This window comes from Saimiri boliviensis, chromosome 5 (genome assembly GCF_048565385.1).
Source record: "Saimiri boliviensis isolate mSaiBol1 chromosome 5, mSaiBol1.pri, whole genome shotgun sequence".
NCBI lineage: Eukaryota > Metazoa > Chordata > Mammalia > Primates > Cebidae > Saimiri > Saimiri boliviensis.
The window spans coordinates 39,331,227-39,353,980 of record NC_133453.1 but is presented as its reverse complement, the minus strand read 5'-3'; the positions used below and the strand labels follow the sequence as shown (position 1 = coordinate 39,353,980).

Here is a 22,754-nt window from a genome sequence, read left to right as displayed (position 1 = left end):
CATATTACAAGTTTTCTTCTGAGCCTTCTACCACTCAAGTCTGGCCCCAATCCCAGAACTGGGAGGTTGCTGACCACCAACAGGTATTCACCCACTTAATCTCCTAGAAGTTTACTCAATACATCGGTTCTGTTAGCCTCAAGAGTATCAATCACCTGAGTGCACCATAGCTTAAAAGAAGAAATCCATAAAAATACACCTCAAGCTCTTTTCATCACAATTTCATTAGGCATTTCTTTTATATTATTACAAACCTTAGAACACTTCAAAATATCTTTTACCATCTGCAATGGTGTAAACGGCTCAACATTCTTCATAGTAACAGGCTTCCAATGACTACATGCAATTATCGGAGCTCCAACTTCCTTATCCTCTGCTCCTTTTTTTTTTTTAATTGTTATACTTTTAAGTTCTGGGCACATGTGCAGAACGTGCAGGTTTGTTACATAGGTATACACGTGCCATGGCAGTTTGCTGCATTGATCACCCTGTCATCTACACTAGGTATTTCTCCTAATGCTATCCCTCCCCTAGCCCCCCACCCCCAGACCAGCCCCAGTGTGTGATGTTTCACCTCCCCATGTCCATGTGTTCTCATTGTTCAATACCCACTTATGAGTGAGAACATGTGGTGTTTGGTTTTCTGTTCCTGTGTCAGTTTGCTGAGAATGATGGTTTCCAGCTTCATCCATGTCCCTGCAAAGGACATCAACTCATCCTTTTTTATGGCTGCATAGTATTTCATGGTGTATATGTGCCACATTTTTTTTAATCTAGTCTATCACTGATGAGCATTTGAGTTGGTTCCAAGTCTTTGCTATTGTGAACAGTGCTGCAATGAACATATGTGTGCATGTGTCTTTATAATAGAATGTTTTATAATCCTTTGGGTATATACCCAGTAATGGGATTGCTGGGTCAAATGGTATTTCTAGTTCTAGATCCTTAGCCACACTGTCTTCCACAATGGTTGAACTAATTTACACTCCCACCAACAGTGTAAAAGCATTCCTATTTCTCCATATCCTCTCCAGCATCTGTTGTCTCCTGATTTTTTAATGATCGCCATTCTAAGTGGCGTGAGATGGTATCTCAATGTGGTTTTGATTTGCATTTCTCTAATAACCAGTGATAATGAGCTTTTTAATCCTCTGCTTCTTATGTCAACTTAACATTTAACCACTGTTTTGGTTTTATAGTTACCTGATAATGACATTTTACAGATGTAATGACTATTTCTGTACATTTCTGTCTATTGATGAAGATCCAATTCTTTTAGTATTAACTGTACAACTGACTTCCATTCAATTAGCTTTAGTCTAAACTGGAAAAGAGTAATTAACCCTACATTAACTTTAGTAACGAATACATCACTAGCACTAGTACTTGTAATCATCACATTCTGCTTCCTACAACTAAACATCTACATAGAAAAATCAAGCCCATACAAATATGGATTTGATCTAATAGGCACTGCCTGCCATTTCCATAAAATTTTTCATATGAACTATTAGATTTCTATTATTCAACCTAGAAATGTCCCTCCTATTACTACAACATGAGCATCTCAAACAAGTAACCCAAAAGTTATTCTTACTATAGCACTAATTTTAAACTACATTCTAGACTTAGGCCTAAGCTTATGAATGAATCCGAGATGGACAAGAATGAGTTGACTTGAGTATGGCAATTAGTTAAATTACAACAAATAATTCTGACTCATTAAATTATGATATTTTATAATTACCAATATGCCTTCAATTTATATCAGCATTATTCTAGTTTACATCATAGCCCTAATAGGACTACTAATATAATGGGATCACACCTAATATCTCCATTATTATGTTTAGAATGTATAATACTATCACTATTTATCCTAGGAATCCCTGTAACTTTAAACATATTCTTTATCTTATCCATGATAATACCTATCATTTTACTAGTATTTGTAGCCTGTGAGGTTGCCACAGGACTGGCATTACTAACAATAGTATCTAATGCATATGGCTCAGATTACATATAAAATTCAAATTTTCTTCAATGCTAGCAATTATTATACCCACAATTATGCTTATGCCAGTGATATGATATTCTAAAAATTCTAAACTTTGAATTCATACAACTATGCACTGTATACTAATTCGTTTCATCAGTTTATTCCCCTTGGGCTAATTTAATAAACATAGCCTAAACTTTTCATTAGTTTTTTTTTTTCTCCAACTCACTAACAGCCCTGATTTTATTAAAATACTAACAAATTGATTACTTCCCAGAATAATATAGCAAGTCAGCAGCATCTCTCCAAAGAATCATATATACGAAAAAGCTATATATTTCAATATTAACTTTTCTACATTTATTCTTAATCATAACATTTACTGGCACAGAACTAACTCTATTTTACATTCTCTTTGAGGCACACTGATTCCAATTCTAATTATTATTATCTGATAAGGAAACCAAATAGAATGATTAAATCCTGGGCTCTCTTTCCTGTTCTAAACACTAATTGGTTTTTTACCTCAACTCCTTGCATTAATTTATAACCAAAACTCCACAGGCTCATTACAATTTTTAATAACCTGTTACTGTGTTCCAACACCACTGAGCTCTTGACATAATAGTCTTTTATGATTAGCATGCATGATAGCACTTATGGTAAAAATATCCCTTTATCTCTGACTACCAAACTACATGCAGAAGCTCCAGTTGCTGAATCCACAGTTCTTGAAGCTGTAAATTAGCTGGCTATAATATAATACAAATTACTATAATTCCAAACCCAGTAACAGAATATATAGCTTATCCATTTTATATAGTATCCCTGTGAGAAATAATTATAGCAAGCTCTATTTGTTTACATCAAGTAGACTTAAAATCACTTATCTCAGTCAGGCGTGGTGGGTCACGCCTGTAATCTCAGCACTTTGGGAAGCCAAGGCGGGTGGATCACTTGAGGCCAGGAGTTCGAGACCAGCCTGGCCAACATGGCAAAACTCCGTCTTTACTAAAAACAGAAAAATTAGCCAGCATGGTAGCACACGCCTGTAATCCAGCTACTCAGGAGGCTGAGGTATAAGAATAACTTGAACCCAGCAGGCAGAGGTTGCAGTGAGACAAGATCATGCCACTTCACTCCAGCCTGGGAGACATAGTGAGACTCTGTCTCAAAAAAAAAAAATCACTTATTACATATTCATCCATAAATCATATAGCACTAGTATTTATAGCCATTTTCACCCAAACTCCATAAATTTTTATAGGAGCTGTAACTCTAATAATTGCCCATGGCCTCACATCATCCATACTATTCTTCTTCACAAACTCAAATTATGAATAAATGTAAAGCTGAAATGTTCTCTTAACTCAAGGACTACAGACATTGCTTCCTTTAATAACAAATGATGAGTATTAGCTAGCCTAAACATTGTAGCCCTACCACCAACCATCAACCTAATCAGAGAGCTATTTGTAGTTATAGAATTGTTTTCATGATTTAATTTTACCATTATTATTAATAGGAATATATTAATTACAGCCCAATATTCCCTCTGCATATTAATTACAACACAACAGGGAAAATTTACATATCACATTAATAAATGAGCCATCATTCACATGAGAAAATGTGAATGCTACTCCTATCACTTAATAGCAAAATTATTCTAGGACCCACATACTGCTAAGTTCCATAAAAAATTTTGATTATAAATCAAATAATAGAAACTTAAAACTCCTTATTTACTGAGAAAGTATACAAGAACTGCTAACAATGCCCCATATATTAATGTAAAAGTAGAGCTTAATCAACTTTTAAAGGATACAAGTAATCCATTGGTTTTAGGAACCAAAAAAATGATACAACTCCAAAAAAGTAATAAGCGTATGACTCACATCTGTAATCCCAGCACTTTGGGAGCCTGAGGCAGATGGATCACCTGAGGACAGGAGTTCAAGAGCAGCCTGGCCAACATGTTGAAACCACATCTCTACTAAAAATACAAAAATTAGCAGAGTGTAGTGGTACACACTTGTAATCCCAGCTACTTGGGAGGCTGAGGAAGGAGAGTCGCTTGAACCTGGGAGGCAGAGGTTGTAGTGAGCCAAGATCGCACCACTGCACTCCAGCCTGAGTGACAGAGTGAGACTCTGTCTCAAAATAAATAAATAAAAGCAAGCAAAAAAGTAATAAATTTATTCTCTTCCTTTATCACCATTTCACTTATCTTAACCAATTATCATAACTATTACCAAGACTTACAAAGATATTTCATATCCTTACTATGTAAAAACTTCTACATCATATACTTTTAAAACTAGTCTCATTCCAGCTCTAATATATGTTTACTCAGGCCAAGAAATAATCCAAGTAACTATTCAAACCTTAAAACTAACACTCAGCTTCAAGTTACATTATTTCTCAATAATATTTGTACCAGTGGCACTTTCTGTTATATGATCAATCAGCATTTTCAATATGATACATACATTTAGATTCAAATACTGATTTTTAAAATATTTACTTAGGCCAAGCAGGGTGGCTCACTCCTGTAATACCAGCACTTTGGGAGACCAAGGCAGGTGGATCACAAGGTCAGGAGATCAAGACCATCCTGGCTAACGTGGTGAAATCCATCTCTACTAAAAATACACAAAATTAGCTGGGCATGGTGGCACACACCTGTAGTCCCAATTACTCAGGAGGCTGAGGCAGGAGAATTGCTTGAACCTGGGAGGTGGAGGTTGCAGTGAGCCAAGATCGTGCCACTGCACTCCAGCCTGGGTGACAGAGCTAGTAGACTCCATCTCGAAAAAAAATTACTTTTTACTCCATCACTATACAAATTTTAGTTACTGCCAACCAACTTTGGCAACTGGCAACTCTTTGTTGGATGAGAATGGGTGGGAATTATATCATTTTTACTTATTAAATGATGATACAGCTGATTGAATGCAAGTATAGCAGCCCTCCAAGCTATTTGATATAATCACATTGGAAACATCAGATTTCTATTATCAATAGCACAATTTTTACTATACTAAGATACATGGGAGTTTCGTCAAATTTTCATGCTCAACTCTAACCCTATATCTTTCCATTATTTGGGCTTCTTCTGGAAGCAACTGGCAAATCTGTCCACTTTGGCCTTCATCCATGATTACCATCAGCAATAGAAGGCCCAACACCTGTCTCAGACCTACTCCATTCCAGCACAGTAGCTGTAGCAGGATTTTTCTATTAATCTGCTTTTCACCTACTCATAGAAAACAACAGAACAATTCAAAAACTGACAATATGCTTAGGTACTATGAACACTTTATTCACAGCAATTTGTCCCCTTACACAAAATGACATCTAAAACATCACATTTTCCACCTCAAGCCAATTAGGTCACTGTTGGTATTAATCAACTACATCTAGCATTTCTCCATATCTGGACACATGCATTCTTCAAAGCTATGCTGTTTATATGCTCCAGATCCATCGTTCATAACCTTAATGATGACCAGGATACTCAAAAAATAGGAGGCCTATTTAGAGCTATACTCTTTTACCACTGTTTTGCTTATTACTGTAAACCTCACATTTACATGTTCACCTTTTCTTACAGGCTTCTATTCCAAAGACTTAAATATCAAAATTGTTAACACATCATAACCAGTACCTGAGCCCTTTAATTACACTTATCACCACCTCCCTAACAACTGTCTACTGCATTTGAATTATTTTCTTTGCACGCCTAGGACAACCTCACTTTTATACTTTAATAAATATCAATGAAAACAACCTCCTCCTAATTAATTTGCTAAATGTTTAACAGCTGGTAGCATTTTCCCTGGATTTTTTTTAAATCTATAACTGTCTTAGTATTCTCTCTCACTATCCATATAGGTTTTTCAGCAAGATAGCTAACTAGAGTCACCTGGCACTTATCACTCACACACAAAAGGACCAATGCACTGAACAAAGAACTAAGATTTGACTGGAATGTCAAAGGGAGAGCACTGACATGCAGCAGGGGAATGGAGATGTACCTGTGGTGACTGGCAGTCCAGGAGGGCAGTGTGAAGGTAAACAGCCTCTGCTGCCCTGTCTCCTGTGTCTGGATCAGATCAGCCTGGACACAGGAGGGACTTCCCATTGTGGGGAAAAGGTTAGCATAATATCACTGCCAGCACCCACTGCTACCACAAATATCAACAATTCTTTCTACACGAGAACCCCATAGTCCTCATAGGCCTTGAGTGCAGTGTTTAGAGCTACTGGGAATTCACATAGCTACATCGCCCTGTATTAGGAGCACAAAGTATGCTTCCAACTGCCCCCTCATCTACCTCTGTGAACCAAGCTGCTACAGCACAGTGCCATCTTTGAGTGCCCCCACCTCTGGGGGACAGTAGCCACTGCACCTCTCCAGCACTGGAGCTCCATCTTCATTACACCACCAAACTCACATAGGTGGCTGAACACTACACCCCAGTTGCCCAGAACCTGAGTCTACTGCTGGCTCTGATTATGGTCCTGCACAGCAGGGAAACCAACCCCAGCCAGCACACTTCCAGCTGGAGGAACTGAAACTGCCACTCTCACCCAGGATGAACCTGTCCTTGAGTTGGCCAAACTACTGCATGCCCCAAGCTGAAAAGGCTCTTGAGCCTCAGAGGAGCTGGTGTATCCCGGAGCCAACAGAGTGGCTATGCATCAATGCTCAGGACCTGAAAAACAGCCCTGTAGCACCCCTGGCCTGCCCAATGGCCCTATGCCCTCAATAAGGGCCAGAGAAACCATCTTGCAGGCTGCCCCTAGCAGGCATGTCCCCACCCTGGGCAAGCAGCCAAGAGCCCATGTCCAGGACCTGAGAAACAGCTCCCTGGGCTACCTCCAGTGGCCACACCCCTGAGCAGTCTTGCACCAGCATCCCAGACCTGTGAAATGGCCCTGTGGGCAGCCCCCAGCAGATACAACACTGGGCTAGCAAAGCAGCTGTGCACCCACATCTCGGGCCCAAGAAACAGCCCTACGGGCTGCCCCTGGCATACAGGACCCCAGGCCAGCTTAAGAGCTGTGTGTCCACATCCCAGGCCCGAGAAACAGTCCCACAAGTTGCTCTGAGCAGGAATATCCCCAGGCCAGACAAGACACTGCATGCCACCGATTAAAGAAACAGCCCAGTGAGACCATCCCTGACAAAGTCACACCACCATCTCTACAAACTCTCTCTGTCTAGGCCACTGAAAAACTTGCAAATGCCACTAATATACATTTAGCCGAAGAAACTATATGAAGACTAAACTGCTGGATCCACCTAGAACCATGCCACCAGGTGCCTCACCAATCTGACATCTGAAGATTCATTCATACAAATATTTCCCTGGGAAAAATCTACTCCAAAAGATTGAAAGAGGCAACTTTTCTATCAGATACACAGAAATCAATGTAGGGACACATGAATCAGGAAAGAACAAGGAAACTTCTTCAATGAAAACAATAATTCTCCAGTAAGAGACCCTGATCATAAGGAAATATATAAAATGTCAGAAAAAAAATTCAAAATAATAATCTTAAGGAAACTCATTGAGATATAATAGAATACAGATAGACAATTTAATCAGAAAAACAATTCATGATTTAAGTGAGAAATTCAACAAATAAATAGATATAAAAAGGACCAAACTGATATCCTAGAGCTGAAGAATTCAATGACTGAAATAAAATGTACAATTGTGGGCCGGGTACAGTGGCTCACACCTATAATCTTGGCACTTTGGGAGGCTGAGGTGGGTGGATCACTTAAGATCAGGAGTTCCAGACCAGCCTGGCCAATAAGGCAAAACTGCTAGTGTTTGTATTTTAGTCTTTACTAAAATACAAAAATCAGCCTAGCATGGTGGCTCATGTCTATAATTCCAGCTTCATGGAGGCTGAGGCACAAGAATTGCTTGAACCCAGGAGGTGGAGGTTGCAGTGAGGCGAGAATGCGCCACTACATTCCAGCCTGAGCAACAGAGCAAGACTCTGAAAGAAATGTCAATTGAGACTAGATCACACAGAAGAAATAATTTCTGAACTTGAAGGCAGGTGTATTGAAATAATACAGGCAAATGAAAAAGAACAGAATGAAGAAAGGCTACAGGACTTATGAGACATTGTTAAACAAACAAATTATCACATTATGGGAGTTCCAGAAGAAGAGAAGCTCCTATAATCACAAGAAACTGAATTCTTGAAACAGCCTGAACAAAGTTGAAAGAGACCCCTTTAAATGAGAATGCACTAGCCAACATCTTTCTTTCAGTCTTGTGAAATCTTAAACAGAGAATTCAATTACACTCTATCCAGACATCTGAATGACTGTGAGAAAATAGATGTTGTTTTAAACAACTAAGTTTATAATAATTTGTTATGCAGCAATAAAAAGAGAATACACCTAATAACCATTAGTAAACAAGCGAAAATTACAGCATATTCACCAAATTCAATGCCATGAAACAGCATAGATGAGTCTTAGAAGCATAATAATGGGTGATGTAAGCAAAATCAAATAATGTATTATTTAAGCATCCTAGATATAAGATTTTTTTTACAAAATTAATTTTCAAAAGGCAAAAAACAAAATCAAAACTCATAGAAGTAGTTAACTTCTGGGAAATAGGCAGGATGAGATAGGGGAGAAACTCATAAGCAGATACCAATCATCCATAATGTTTTAGGTTCTAGGTTAGGTTAAGTACTGGTTGGTAGCATTATATTATTCTACATACAATTTACATTAGAATTATGGATTATCATTTTTGTATCAAATATTATATTTAAAAGATTATATAGGCTGGGTGCAGTGGCTCATGCCTGTAATCCCAGCACTTTGGGAAGTCGAGGTGGGCAGATCATTTGAGGTCAGAAGTTCGAGACAAGCCTACTAACATAGTGAAATTCCATCTCTACTAAAAATACAAAAAAATTAGCCAGGCATGGTGGTGCATGCCTGTAGTCCTAGTTACTCGAGAGGCTGAGGCAGGAGAATCTCTTGAACCTGGGAGGCGGAGGTTGCAGTGAGCCAAGATCATGCCACTACACTCCAGCCTGGGTGACAGGATGAGACTCTGTCTCAAAACAAACAAACAAACAAACAAACAAACAAAAAACGGAAAGAAAAGGAAAAAACGATAACATAAAAAAAAACCTACAATGGCTTCCCATTTTTCTTAGAATAAAATTCAAATTATGGTCTATAAGGCTCTGAATAATCCGGTCTCCACCTGTCTTATCTCAAGCCACTTTCTCCCTTGCTCTTTGCTCCACTTACAATGGCTGCTATCTTTTTCTAGGCATAATCTTTTCTTATCTTAGAGCTTTCATACATATTCATACAGTAAGTCTCTACCCCTGGATCTTTAGTATGCTAACTCCTTTCCTTTAATGTTACCTCAAATGTCTTCTCTAATAATTCTTATAAAAATCAGTCACCTCCTTTATTTTCTACCATCTTTTTGACGCCTTCATAGTTTGTTTCTTAATTTATAATTTATTTGTTTTACTTTTTTATGTCTCTACTCATTATACTCTAAGTTCTTTCAGAAAAGATACTATGGTCTTTAAAATGATGACTGTGATTCTGAACTAGATTATTTCAGACCAATCATCTCACTGCACAACTCTAAAAGCTTGATAAAGTATTGTCTAAATTGTGTTGGGAAGAATCAGTGAGTTATAAAGACAGCAAGGATTTGCATACCCAAGATTCCAGACAGAAAGGAAGTCCAGAGACGTGGAGCCCATCATTTAGTGCCATTTTTCCTTCAAGGCATTTCTGCCTTGAGAAAGCCAAGAAGTTATAAAACTGAGGAGAGCTTTGAGATACAAGTATAAGGCTGGGAGAACAAAAATCAGAGCCCAGGGCTTGTCAGGGTTGAGAAGTCTTGGTAAATACCAGTTGGCTTTTTTTTTTTTGGACCCTAAAAGGCTTTAAGAGAATGAGTGTCTCTTCAGATGTTATGACCTAGTTGCCTCATGTGCCTCACACTAGTCCCCATCCTGACATTGGGACTAATAATAAACCACAAAGAGACTAGTCTCCCTCACAGGAACTAAAGCTTGGCTTCAAGTCATTTCAATTTCAATCTTAATTGAATTAAAGCGGTCTGGCATTGTTAGTGCTCCTAGCCTAGCCGGCTGCCATATACAAATGTATACCTTCCCTATAGAAATATGTAATTAAAATTCAGATCCACAAATTAGTTCTATAAATTTTCAAATGCAATGTCTAGCACTCAATCAAAACAACTAGGCATGTGAGAGTATAAGAACTGACTGAAAACTAAGGAAACAAAAAAAAACAATAATTTAAATAGACTCACACAAGATCCAGATAATGAATTTGGAATTTAAAATAGCATTGATGGCTATAAACTGTAAGTATACATACCCCAAAATTCATAAGTGGAAATCCTAATCCTCTACATGATGATATTTGGAGGATGGGACTTTGGGAAGTAATTGGGTCTTGAGGGTAGAACCCTCAGGAATGGGATTGGTATTCTTATGAAAAGAGACATTAGAGAGATGATCTCCCTCCACAATGTGAGGATGTGATAAACAGAAGGCCATTTGCAAACCAAAAAGAGGGCCCTCAGCAGGAATCAAATCAGCTGACATCTTGATCTTGGACATCGAGCCTCCAGAACTAATAAGTAAAGGTCTGTTGTTTAAACCATCCAATCTATGGTATTTCTTATAGTAGCGTGAGCTAACCAAGACAATAATAAATATGTCCAAAGAATTAAAAGACATGGCTGTGGATTTTGGCAAGTTAATAGAAACTATAAAAAGAAGGGAAAATCCATAGTGAGAAATAAAATAACTAAAATTAAGAATTCAGTTGATTCAATGGCAGAATAAAAACAAGTAGGAACCTGTGAACTAGAATATGTCAGAAGAAAATAACTAGACTGAAGCATAGCAGAAAAAAGAGGATGAGAAATACCAAAGAAAAAAAAAAAGCATGAGACCTATGAAATACATTCGTGAATGAGGAGACAGCAAGTATTATGCTTTATTCCTCATAAATGAGTTTTCACCTCTGCTAGGCACAATGTAATCCTAGCACTTTGGGAGGCTGAGACTGGAGGATCATTTGAGGCCAGGAGTTAGAGACTAGCCTGGTCAACACAGCAAGACCTCATCTCAAAAAAGAAAAAAAAAAAAGCAAGCCAGGTGTGGTGGTGTGTGATGTGTCTGTAGTCCCTACTCCTTGGGAGGCTGAGGCAGGATGATTGTTTGAGCCCAGAAGTTTGGGGCTGCAGTGAGCATAATCATGCCACTGCACTCCAATCTGGCCCAATCTGGGTGACAGAGTGAGGCATTCTTTCAAAAAATAGAGTTTTCACTTCTTTCTTTGGCTGACTTTTTCAAACACTGACTTTCAAACAAGATACCTAAATTTAACAAGTAAAAATCAGAAATAATCTCATGAAACAACACCACTATAATGAAAGTTTCTGGGCCTATAGCAACCCTATGTCTCAAAAGAATAAATTAATATATTATACAAATAACACATAAGATGAGTATTTTGAGCTCTTTTGAACTTTTTTTTTTCTTTTCTTTTCTTTTTACCTTTCCCGGGGTGGTTGTTGAAGTTTTTCAAGTCGCACTAAAGATGGCTGGTCAGAGGGGTCCCCAGTTGGAGTCCCAATAGTAACATTCAGATCTGGGGATAAGAATGCTGGATATTCTATTGCCTGTGGCTTAATAACATGTCTGCAAAATAATAAGAAAGTGAAATATTGAAATTATACAAAAGTCCACTTCCAAAATCAGTGGCAGCTATCACTTTTGAACCCTTCTCTCTTACATTTTCAGCTCACCTATCCACCTTGGGCCATCAAAGGCTAGAGCTAGGAAAAAAGTCAAGAGCCAGAAATCCAGAGATAAGTGCTCTCCTGATTATCCTTACTACTAAACTCAGATCATAGGCAGCAGGATGGAAAGGGCAGAAGGGCCTGAAGTTCTAATGAGAAGTACAAAGCCCAGATCTCTCTCTCTCAATCTTTAGACCCAGATTTCTATCTCTTAAGTAGTTTATTTTTAAAACCTATTAATTTTTTGGAATGTATTGTGTGCTAGGTCCAATGTTCATATAGCTATATATATCATTTCATTCACTTTCACAGCAAGCCCATCAGATGAGAATTATTAGGTCCTATTACATATATAAGAAAGCTAGATTCAAGAGATTAAACAACTCTTCCCAAGGTCTTACAGCTGGTGAGTGGCAAAGCTAACATTTAAACGCAGTCTCTTGAAATAAAGTTCAGATTCTTAAACACTGTTCTATCCTATGCATAGTGGTAATCACCTTAAACTCAACATGTCAAAATAGAACTCGCCGTTTTCCCCTTCTTCAGGTATGCCCTTAGTTCTAAGTACCCCCTGGTTCAGGAAATAACAGCACCAAATATATACCCAGTGGTCCTGGGTATCAATGTGAACACCTTTCTTCCTCTTTTCCCCTTCTGTCATCTTCTCTCTCCAATCAATCACTTCCTAATTACAGGAGACGTAACTAAGCATTCTAAACATTTTACAAATTAATTTGTTCCTCTGTTCCATTATATTAGTCAGGGCTGCCCATAAAAATAGAACCAATAGGATGTATATATACATAAAAACATTTATGATAAGCAGTTGGCTCATATGATTATGGAGGCTGATAAGTCCTAAGATCTGCAGTGTTAATCAGCAAGCTGGAGACCCAGGGGAGGCAAAGGTATAATTTTTGACTGAGTTCAAAGGCCTGAGAATCAGGAGAGCCAATAGTGTAGTTCCAGTCCAAAGGCTGGTGGGCTGGAGAACCAGAAGAGCTGATGTTTCCGTTTGAGTACAAAGGCAGGGAAGTTAATGCCCCAGTTCAAAGATAGTCAGGCAGCAGGAATTCTCTCTTACCCCAAAGTGAGTTAATTTTTTGTTTCTTTGAATTTATTGAATGAGGCCCACCCACACTAGGGAGAGCAATCTGCTTTACTCAGTCCGCCAGTTTAAAGTTCGATCTCAGCAAAAACACTGCTCTCAGAATGATGTTTGACCAACAGCTGGGTACTTTATGGCTGCCACGAACAAGTTACTAGATCTGTTGCATAATGTGATACGAATGGCAGAGAAGCTTGCATGGCAGCCTGGACCTGTTGCAGAACCTTCTCTTGTTCTAGGCCCCACTTAAAACTAGCAGCTTTTTGAGTCATCTAGTAAATGGGCCAGAATAACATACCCAAAGGAGGAAGAGATTATCTCCAAAATCCAGAAAGGCCTATCTGTGGTTATTTCTCCAGATGCTGTATCTCTTTTTTGTTGTAAGAGAAGCCAGATGCAACAAATCATCCTTCACTGTATACAGGATATCACCACCCATACCACTGGACCCCTAGAAATTTCACTGAGGTAGAAAGCCCTTGAATTTTTGTCATATTTATTTCCCACTCTCTGACACAAATATGTCTTACCAATAAGTCTAGAGTAGTTGCTACTTCTTGCTCACTAGGTCCAATCAGCATGTCATCAATAAAACAAACCAGTCTGCTACCTTATAGAAGAAAAAGGCAATCAAGATCCCTGGGAACTAAATTGTAATGTAGGGCTAGAGAGCTGATACACCCCTAAGTTAGGACAGTGAAGGGGTATTGCTCGCCTTGCCAGCTGAAAGCAAACTGCTTCTGATGGTCTTTATTAATAGGTATGGAGAAATAAGCATCGCCAGATCTGTAGCTGCATACCAGATACCAGGGGATATGTTAATTTGCTCAAACAGTGAAACCACATCTGGTATAGCAGCTGCAATTGAAGTTGTCACTTGGCTAAGCTCACAAGAATCCACTGTGATTCTCTAATATCCATCTGTCTTCTTCACAGGCCAATATAGGAGTTAAATGAAGATGTGGTGGGAATCACCACTCCTGCGTTTTTCAGGTCCTTGATGGTGGCACTAATCTCTATAATTCCTCTATTCAGTATTGCTTTTCATTTACTACTTTCATAGAAAGAGGGAATTCTAGTGGCTTCTTCTTGGCCTTTCCCAACATAATAGCCTTCATTCCACACATCAGGAAAGCAATTTGGGGATTCTGCCAGCTACTTAGTATATCTATTCCGGTTACTCATTCTACAACCAGGGAAATAACCACTGGATATGTTCAGGGACCCACAGAGCCAACTGTGAGATGGACCTTAACCAAAAGTCTATTGATCACTTGAGCTCCGTAAGTCCCAACTCTGACTGACGGACCACAGTGACTTTCAGAGTCTTCTGGAACTAGTGTTAGTTCAGAGACAGTGTCTAGTAGTCCCCAAAAGCCCTGATTGTTCCCTTCTCCCCAGCGCACAATTACCATGGTAAAAGGCCATAGGTCCCTTTGGGGAAGGCTGGGAGAAATACTAGCAGTATAAATTTTTGGAAGTATACTAGGGACCTTTCTTAAGGTGACCCAACCTCCCTTTCATTAAAGGAGTTCTGGGTCTGTAAAGTAGCTCAAGTCTGAGAATCGATTGAGAACCCACGACTCTCTGTTTTTATGATTCAGGTTAGACTTTTGTTCCCTCAACCTAAAACTTTTCTGCTTAACCTCATACAGATGAGATTAGAATTTAGTAGACTTCTTATCTATTCATGTCTAGGAACACATGATCAGATAGCCAACACCATAGGTCTGCACCAGGAAGACTATACTGATTGCTGCTTTGATTCTACTATCCATTGTGGTAACCACGCCCACCTTGCCTTTGGTAGTTGAGTGTCTTCACTTGGTTCCTGCCACCCTGGGATCCAATTACTCCCATTGCATTTAAGTTTCCCAATTCAGTGACTGTAGTTGCCCCTGTGGTCTGGCCCACAGGGAAGAGCAATCACAGTGCTCTTCAAGGATCCCAGAGTACCCTTCACGAATTCATTTCTCATAGTCAGAGTAAAAATTTGTGTCTTCTGGACCCTCCCAGGGTGGGTGAGTTGACTTTAGATGGCAAGTCCATTCTAACATAATTTCTCTGAGCCTCTAAAACCCTTCCTCTAACTAATTCACTGTGGGCCGTCTTTTGGTTCCTTTTTCTGTCATTCAACTAAACAAGCTACAAGAGCCCTTTCTAACTCCCCAAGCTACAACATTAAATGTGGAAATATCTGCTTAGGCCAGGTGCAGTAGCTCACACCTGCAATCCCAGCACTGTCAGAGGCTGAAGGGGGTGGATTGCTTGAGCACCAGTGTTCGAGACCAGCCTGGGCAACATGGCAAAACCCTGTCTCTATAAAAAAAAAATACAAAAATTAGCCAAATGTGATAACACATTCCTATATTTCCAACTACTTGGGAGGCTGAGTGGGAGGACTGATTGAGCCTCGAGAGGCTGAGGCTGCAGTGAGCTGTGATCGTGCCACTGCGCTCCAGCCTGGGCAACAGAACAAGACCCTATCTCCAAAAAATAAATAAATAATCTGTTTAGTGAATCCATATCAATAAACTCAGCCTGATACAACTTTATTTTCCTTCCATTATCCCATGCCCTTAAAATCCATCTCTACATGTATTCTCCAGAATTCTGTCTGTATAAATTAAAAAACTCAAACAGTTCTTTTGGACTATATATGGAGTATATTCCTGAGGATCCAAAAGAGTAAAATTTGCTCACATTTGAGAAGCATAAACCTACAATGATGATGGTGGTAACGAGAAATATGTATTAATTTTATACGTAGGTAACAACTCATTAGGCATTTTACTATTTACTACCATGTTCTAAGTACTTTCCATGTAACTTATTTAATCATCATAGTAATTCAGTTGAGTAGTTTTAATTTTTATCCCATCCAACAAATGAAGCATAAAGAGCCTAAGCAACTCGCCCAGAGTCGTGTAGGAGGAGAGCCCATGCAGTCTGGCTCTAGGGCCTGAACTCTCGATCACTGTATCTTGCCCCTGCCTACTCCTTTAGCTCATCCCCCATTGCTCTCCTCCTTGTTCCTAATCTCTTAGCCACCCTCAACTCAAGATGGTTCTCCAACACAATAGAGCCTCTTATAGCTTCCTGCTTTTACTTATGTGGCCTCTCAAGAGAATGTGTCCCTTCACTCCTCCAAAATCAGCGAGATGCTCTACTACCACTTTCACAAGTCTCACTCCAAGCACTTTCTTTTGTGGAGCCTTACTTGATAACTCTTTCCTCCCCAACTTCCCTGACAAGAACTAGAAACTTCTTGGCTGTCCCACAGTTGTTTATGTTTGGCTCTTGAGGGGCTTTTATCCCATTTTGCATCATCATAGTAATAATTTTTTTATGTTACTTTGCATTAAACCATGAGCTACTCAAGGGCAAGGAGAAGACCTCACATGTCTTTGTATTTGCCATGACTTGGGGATAGAGCAGACATTCAATAAATGCTTATTTAATCAATGTATGAAGAAGAAAAATAAACATAAGAAAAAATTTAGTTTTACTATTTCAACAAATTGTCAATATCAAATAAAGTATTTTAATTATAATATCCAGTGTTGGTGAAACAATAGGAAAATAAGCACTTCAGAACACAATTTGCCATTCAATACCTAATTCCCTCAATCCCATTTCAGCTTTTTCCCATTTCTTGTTCTTGGATAACACTATAGATTAAATCTCTTTCTCAGGCGCTCATTTTTCTATACTCTATTTTTATTGGTGAAATTTCAAGATCGATTAGCATACTATACTTTAAGTTACTTTTGGTTTGCTAATGACTTTTTTTTTACCATAGACTTTTTATGGATGATTTTGTAGCAATAATTGAAGTGCTGTGGTGGTAAGGGTAACATTCTATACTGCAGAGCACAAAACTGGTAACTATTAGACACTCTAATATTAAGTCTCTCACCTTTTCCCAAAAGGGGTATCTCCTTGGTCTGCTTTCCTTATTAAGATACTCCTCCCTTTTCGCCTTCAGGCATGAACTTGGCACCCTTCTTTTATCTCCACACATCCTCAACACCTATCCAGGGCCACGCCCAGAAATTTAAAATTTCTCCCTCTTATTAAGCAAAACAATTCACGACTCTCTTCACCTCAGAGTCTAGCCCAACCTGGCCATGTCCTGGGGACTTCTTAAAATAACCAAAATGCTCCACCAAATGGATTAAAATTGTTTTAAATGCCAAGCAACCTGACCATATTAATGAGACTTAAAATACTTACGTCACGGGGTCTGTTCTTTCTGGAGGTGGTGCAATATTCATAAACATGGATGGTTCAATAATTTTCTGAAGAGGTTTTAACTGAAAAAAATGTAAGTGTATGTTAACACTGTTTAGTTACAATTAAAACTCACTGACTGTAATGCCATACCATATTAATACCATAATGCTATGAATACCCCAGGACTATGAAACAGACCTTAAATGAGACATGTAAGGAAAAAAGGAATTAAGAGAGGAAAAAAAAAACAAACATTTATTGGGTACTAAATATTTGCCAAGCATTTTATTATACCTTTCATCTTATTTAACCATCTCAATAAACCTATACCATAGGTAACTATGCATATTCTACTGATGAGACTGAAGATCAGTAATTTGCTCAAGGCTATACAATAGGCAAGAGTCAGGACTTGAAGGTAGCTTTATCTGTCCCCAAGGTAGTGCTCTGTTTACAGTATCACAGTAGGTAAGTATGGGACCATTATCGCTGAAAAGCTCATAAAGTCAAGTTTTTATTTTGCACTTTTCTTATACATCCCATTCTTTTCCATACAATTCCTCTGTTCCTTGTTTTTAGTAGATTCCACCAACATAAAATAATACTTGCCCAGTTTTCTCTGAAAAGGATACCTCTCCTTAAAAATGGCCATTATTATATATTATATTTCTGTTCAGACACAAAACTTATCTCTGAAGTTGGTGTTCACATGCTGTAACTGTCACAAAAAGGAGTAAACAACTAAGGGTCCCTATAAGGCCTAATTATGATAAGAATTTTTTTAAATAGCAGAAGAAAAAGTAAAAAATCAAAGCAGAGAATGGAAAAAAAAAAAGCTTGCTCCTTGCAGCTTTCATCGGCGTATTACTTCCGATTCAAAATGTATTAAACATCATTATAATATAGGCAAAATTGTAAAGCATATTACAGACTTGTTTAATAAGACTGACGTCTTCACTCTCAATTCCTAATTTAAAAACACCCAAAACTTAAAGAAATAAAAAAGGAAAAACTGAAAGTGATGAATGACATGTAGATAAAGGTCATTTCCACTATACAACAGCAGTACTAATAGGACTGCATTTTTGAATACCACAGAACTGATGAAACTCAGGAATATTAAGAATTCTTTCAATATTTGATGAGAGTATATATTGGTACTTTTTTAGAATAATTCATTGAAAAGATCGTTGTTTTGGACAAGAATTTCCTTTCTAGGAATCTGGTCTAAGGATATAATTAAAGAAAAGGACATAGATTATTATATAAAAGTATTTGTGGCAATGCGGACACATTGTAGTGAATTTAAAGGAGCAAGTCAAAACTAGGAAGATATCTTCTTTGGGTTTATTACTCTCTTGATGAATCAGGAGAGTTAAAATAACACCAGATGTTGAAAAACTGTGGAGGAAAGGAGCATATGAGTATTATCTGAATAGCATCAGTAACTCCATTTGTTTTTTCAGAGACGAGATCTCACTATGTTTCCAGGCTGATTCAAGTGACCCTCCTGCTTCAGCCTCCTCTAGGATTACAGGTATGAGCTACCAGGGCAGGCAATAACTCAATTTTTTTTTTTTTTTTTTTTTTTAGACAGAGTTTTGCTCTTGTTACCCAGGCTGGAGTGCAATGGCACAATCTCGGCTCACCGCAACCTCCGCCTCCTGGGTTCAGGCAATTCTCCTGTCTCAGCCTCCTGAGTAGCTGGGATTACAGGCATGCACCACCATGCCCAGCTAATTTTTTGTATTTTTAGTAGAGACGGGGTTTCACCTTGTTGACCAAGGTTGGTCTCGATCTCTTGACCTCGTGATCCACCCACCTCGGCCTCCCAAAGTGCTGGGATTACAGGCTTGAGCCACCGCGCCCGGCCAATAACTCAATTTTTAAAAACTATATTTAGATGCAGAAATCCACACTGATTTCTTGAATACTTGTATTTTAAATTCCATCAATATGTATGTATACACACAAATAAAAGCAAGTTTTATTTTATTTTTTTGAGACAGAGTCTCACTCTATCACCCAGGCTGGAGTGCAGTGGTGTAATCTTGGTTCACTCCAACTCCCGCCTCCCAGGTTCAAGTGATTCTCCTGCCTCAGCCTCCCAAGTAGCTGGAATTACAGGAACCTGCCACCACGCCTGGCTAATTTTTGTATTTTTGGTAGAGATGCGGTTTCACCATTTGGCCAGGATGGTCTCAAACTCCTGACCTCGGGTGACCCACCCACCTTGGCCTTCCAAAGTCCTGAGATTATAGGCCTGAAACATCATGCCCAGCCTAAAATCCAGTTTTATAATAAGACATTTTGAATAAAATACCATTGCTTTAAAATGCATAAACAAATCATAGTAAAGTCTCATCTTTCTTTAGGCTCATGAAAAGCCCACATACCTCAAAGATGGGAGGTAAAGGAGCATCTTTTAAAAATATTTATTTTAAAGAATTGATCAAACTGAGATAGAATGATTTGACTGAAGAGTTACAACAGAATAATCTTTTAAAAGAAGGGAACTAACCTGATGTGAAAATCCATAACCAAAGTTTCCATAGGAGAACATAAATTCCGCTTCCAGCCTGCAGACAAACTAAACATGTGGTAAATTTTATTGTTTGATCAGGATAATATTTTAATAGAGAAGTGACAAAATGTGATATTTTTACTTTACAAATCTGTAAGTTAGAAAAGCCAAAGTATGAATCTCTTGACTTTTAAAAAAGCATTTACACAAGAAACTCCTACAGAAGAATCTACTGAGTTCCTGAAATGTTAAAACCTTTTATGTTAAAGTTAAATAGTATGATACAATTAAAATATGGAAAATATCAACTTCTAATGGCTAACAGGATTACACCGAGATGCTCACATACATATGTAGATTAATACACATGTATGTATATTTTTAACTATTTACTCACACTCCTCTCACCTCTAGTCCCACTTTCAGATAAAATTTTGATTTCAACAAATGATTTCACTTCTCTGAACCCCAGATTGCATATATGTGAAATAAAGGAGGGCACAAGAGGTAATAACGTCAAGTTCCTGTCCCCTGTTTTGGCCAATGGCAGCAAAAGTCTCTCTAAATAGAAAGATCAATTAATCCAACTACTAATTTTAAGCACTTAAAAATAAATTAAAATAAGAACTATAAACAACTCTTTAGAAACTCCCCAGAGAGAAAAATAATACTTCCTCAATTTAGTAAGTGAGGATCCTGAGGCTGTGCAGCTAAAGCAGCAGCCAGAGGCATTCTACTCTGTCACCCAATGATTGCTAATTTTCTTCATTACCATTTAGCAAAAAATCGATAAATAAATAAAATAAGGAAAGGAGAATGAGGAGGAGGAGGAGGAGGAGATTCTTGTTAGTAAATATTGACTGTCTATTTAATATATTTCTACTATTTCAAACAGTGACTGGTACGGTAACTAAAAGAATAAAAACATGTAGGTTACAAGTAATATCAGAGGAAAGTTACATGAAATGTTAAGAAATATTACATGCACATAAAACTTAGGAAGTTTCAGTAAAGTCCTTACTGTGTTTCTATGCAACATTTGAACGTCTTCAATGAAGCACCCTTTCTAGAAAAAAGAAATAATACAGTTTTAAAATATAGAATTACTCATATATTTCCCTGTATATTATCTAAACCAAGGGTCCCCAGCCCCTACCAGGCGTCCCCAAACTTTTTACACAGGTGGCCAGTTCACTGTCCCTCAGACCGTTGGAGGGCCGCCACATACTGTGCTCTTCTCACTGACCACCAATGAAAGAGGTGCCCCTTCCTGAAGTGCGGCGGGGGGCCGGATAAATGGCCTCACGGGGCCGGATGCGGCCCGCGGGACATAGTTTGGGGACACCTGCTAGGCCATGGGCTGGTACAGGTCCATGGCCTCCATATCCTGTTAAGAACTGGGCTGCACAGCAGGAAATGAGTGGTGGACAAGCAAGCAAATCTTCATCTGTATTCACAGCCACTTCTCATTACTCATATTACACCTCAGCTCCACCTCCTGCCAGATCAGTGGGGGCTTTAGATTCTCATAGGAGCATGAACCCTACTGTGACCTGTGCACTAGAGGGATCTAAGTTGTGCTCCTTATGAGAATCTAATGTCTGATGATCCGTCACTGCCTCCCATTACCCCCAAATGGGACCACCTGGTTGCAGGAAACCAAGCTCAGGACTCCCACTGATTCTATGTCATGGTGAGTTGTAGAATTATTTCATTATATATTACAATGTAATAATATTAGAAATAAAGTGCACAATAAATGTAATGCACTTGAATCATCCTGACCCCCCTCCCCACCCTGGTCCATGGAAAAATTGTCTTCCATGAAACAAGTCCCTGGTGCCAAAAAGGTTGGGGACTGCTGATCTAAGCATATTATAGTTTTTTGAAAATCAGGTAATAACTTTTCAAATCCACATATGAACCTAATAGCCAAAATAGAAATATAAGGAATGTTCAAAAGAAGAAAATAAAAATTCCAAGTTTAAGTAACAGAAATAAATATATTTATATTATGTTGTAGACAAAAATGTTCCTGCTAAGTTACAGTTCCCCTTTATAATCACTCGTGAGAAGAACCTGGCATCTGTCACCGAAGGTTCTGCAACCTCAGACTCCTCTGTGCAAGACTGCCCCGCCCAGCCCAGGACTCCTTTTGTCTTCTTTGCTCCCCATAGACCAGTTCGTTAACCTTTTCTCCTATTTCTTTTTCCTCTTGATGTTAAATGTCACTTCGTTGTGGAATGTTTAACCTATAACATTTACATATTGTGTACTATTATGCATGTTTGCAATATTGACTGACTTGCGGAATGGCTTGAGCCTGTGTGCCCACAACTCTAACTGCTGAGTGAACGGGAGGTACTAAGGAGAGTTGGCTCCTTGATAACTCCATGTAGCTTGTGGCTTTCGTGATAGAAACAGCATCAGTAAAAACCTGACATTGTGGAAAGACACAAACATGCATGGACCTGGTTACCTCTAACCTTGCACCCTCATGAGAGAGGGGTTACTTAAACATAATCTTATATGATAAGCTGACTACCGACAGGACTGAGTACCTCTCTCATCTCTCAGGATGGGTGGATCTTTTAAACCAGGTTAACCTTTGGTACCTCAATATGTACAGCCATCCCTGCTGTTATGAGTCAGTCCACAATTTTCCAGAAACTTTTTGAGTGCCGAAATGACACCAGAAGTAAAAAATTCCATACCTGGCCTATGTGACAAGTCACAACCAATACACAATGAAGACTTTGTTTCATGCACAACATTATTTAAAATATTGTATAAATTTACCACCAGCCTGTGTGTATAAGATGTATATGAAACATAAATGAACTTCATGTTTAGACTTGGGTCCCATCCCCAAGCTATCTCATTATGTATGTTTGAATATTCCAAAAAAAAAAAATTAGAAGTCCAAAATGCCTCTGGTCCCAAGCCTTTTCAGATAAGTAATATTCAACCTGTACAGACATTATGGAAAATACTATGGATATTCTTCAAAAAATTAAAAATATC

At 38.5% G+C, this 22,754-nt stretch overlaps 1 protein-coding gene across 1 annotated transcript in view; it reads right to left on the bottom strand.

Annotated features, from left to right (window-relative positions):
* C2CD6 (C2 calcium dependent domain containing 6) overlaps positions 1 to 22,754 on the bottom strand; it is a 92,921-nt gene that overhangs the window by 22,730 nt on the left and 47,437 nt on the right. The window contains 4 exon segments of the mRNA XM_074400171.1: positions 11,618 to 11,761; positions 17,207 to 17,286; positions 19,728 to 19,796; positions 20,752 to 20,796. Of these exon segments, the coding sequence (XP_074256272.1) occupies positions 11,618 to 11,761; positions 17,207 to 17,286; positions 19,728 to 19,796; positions 20,752 to 20,796 (338 nt within the window).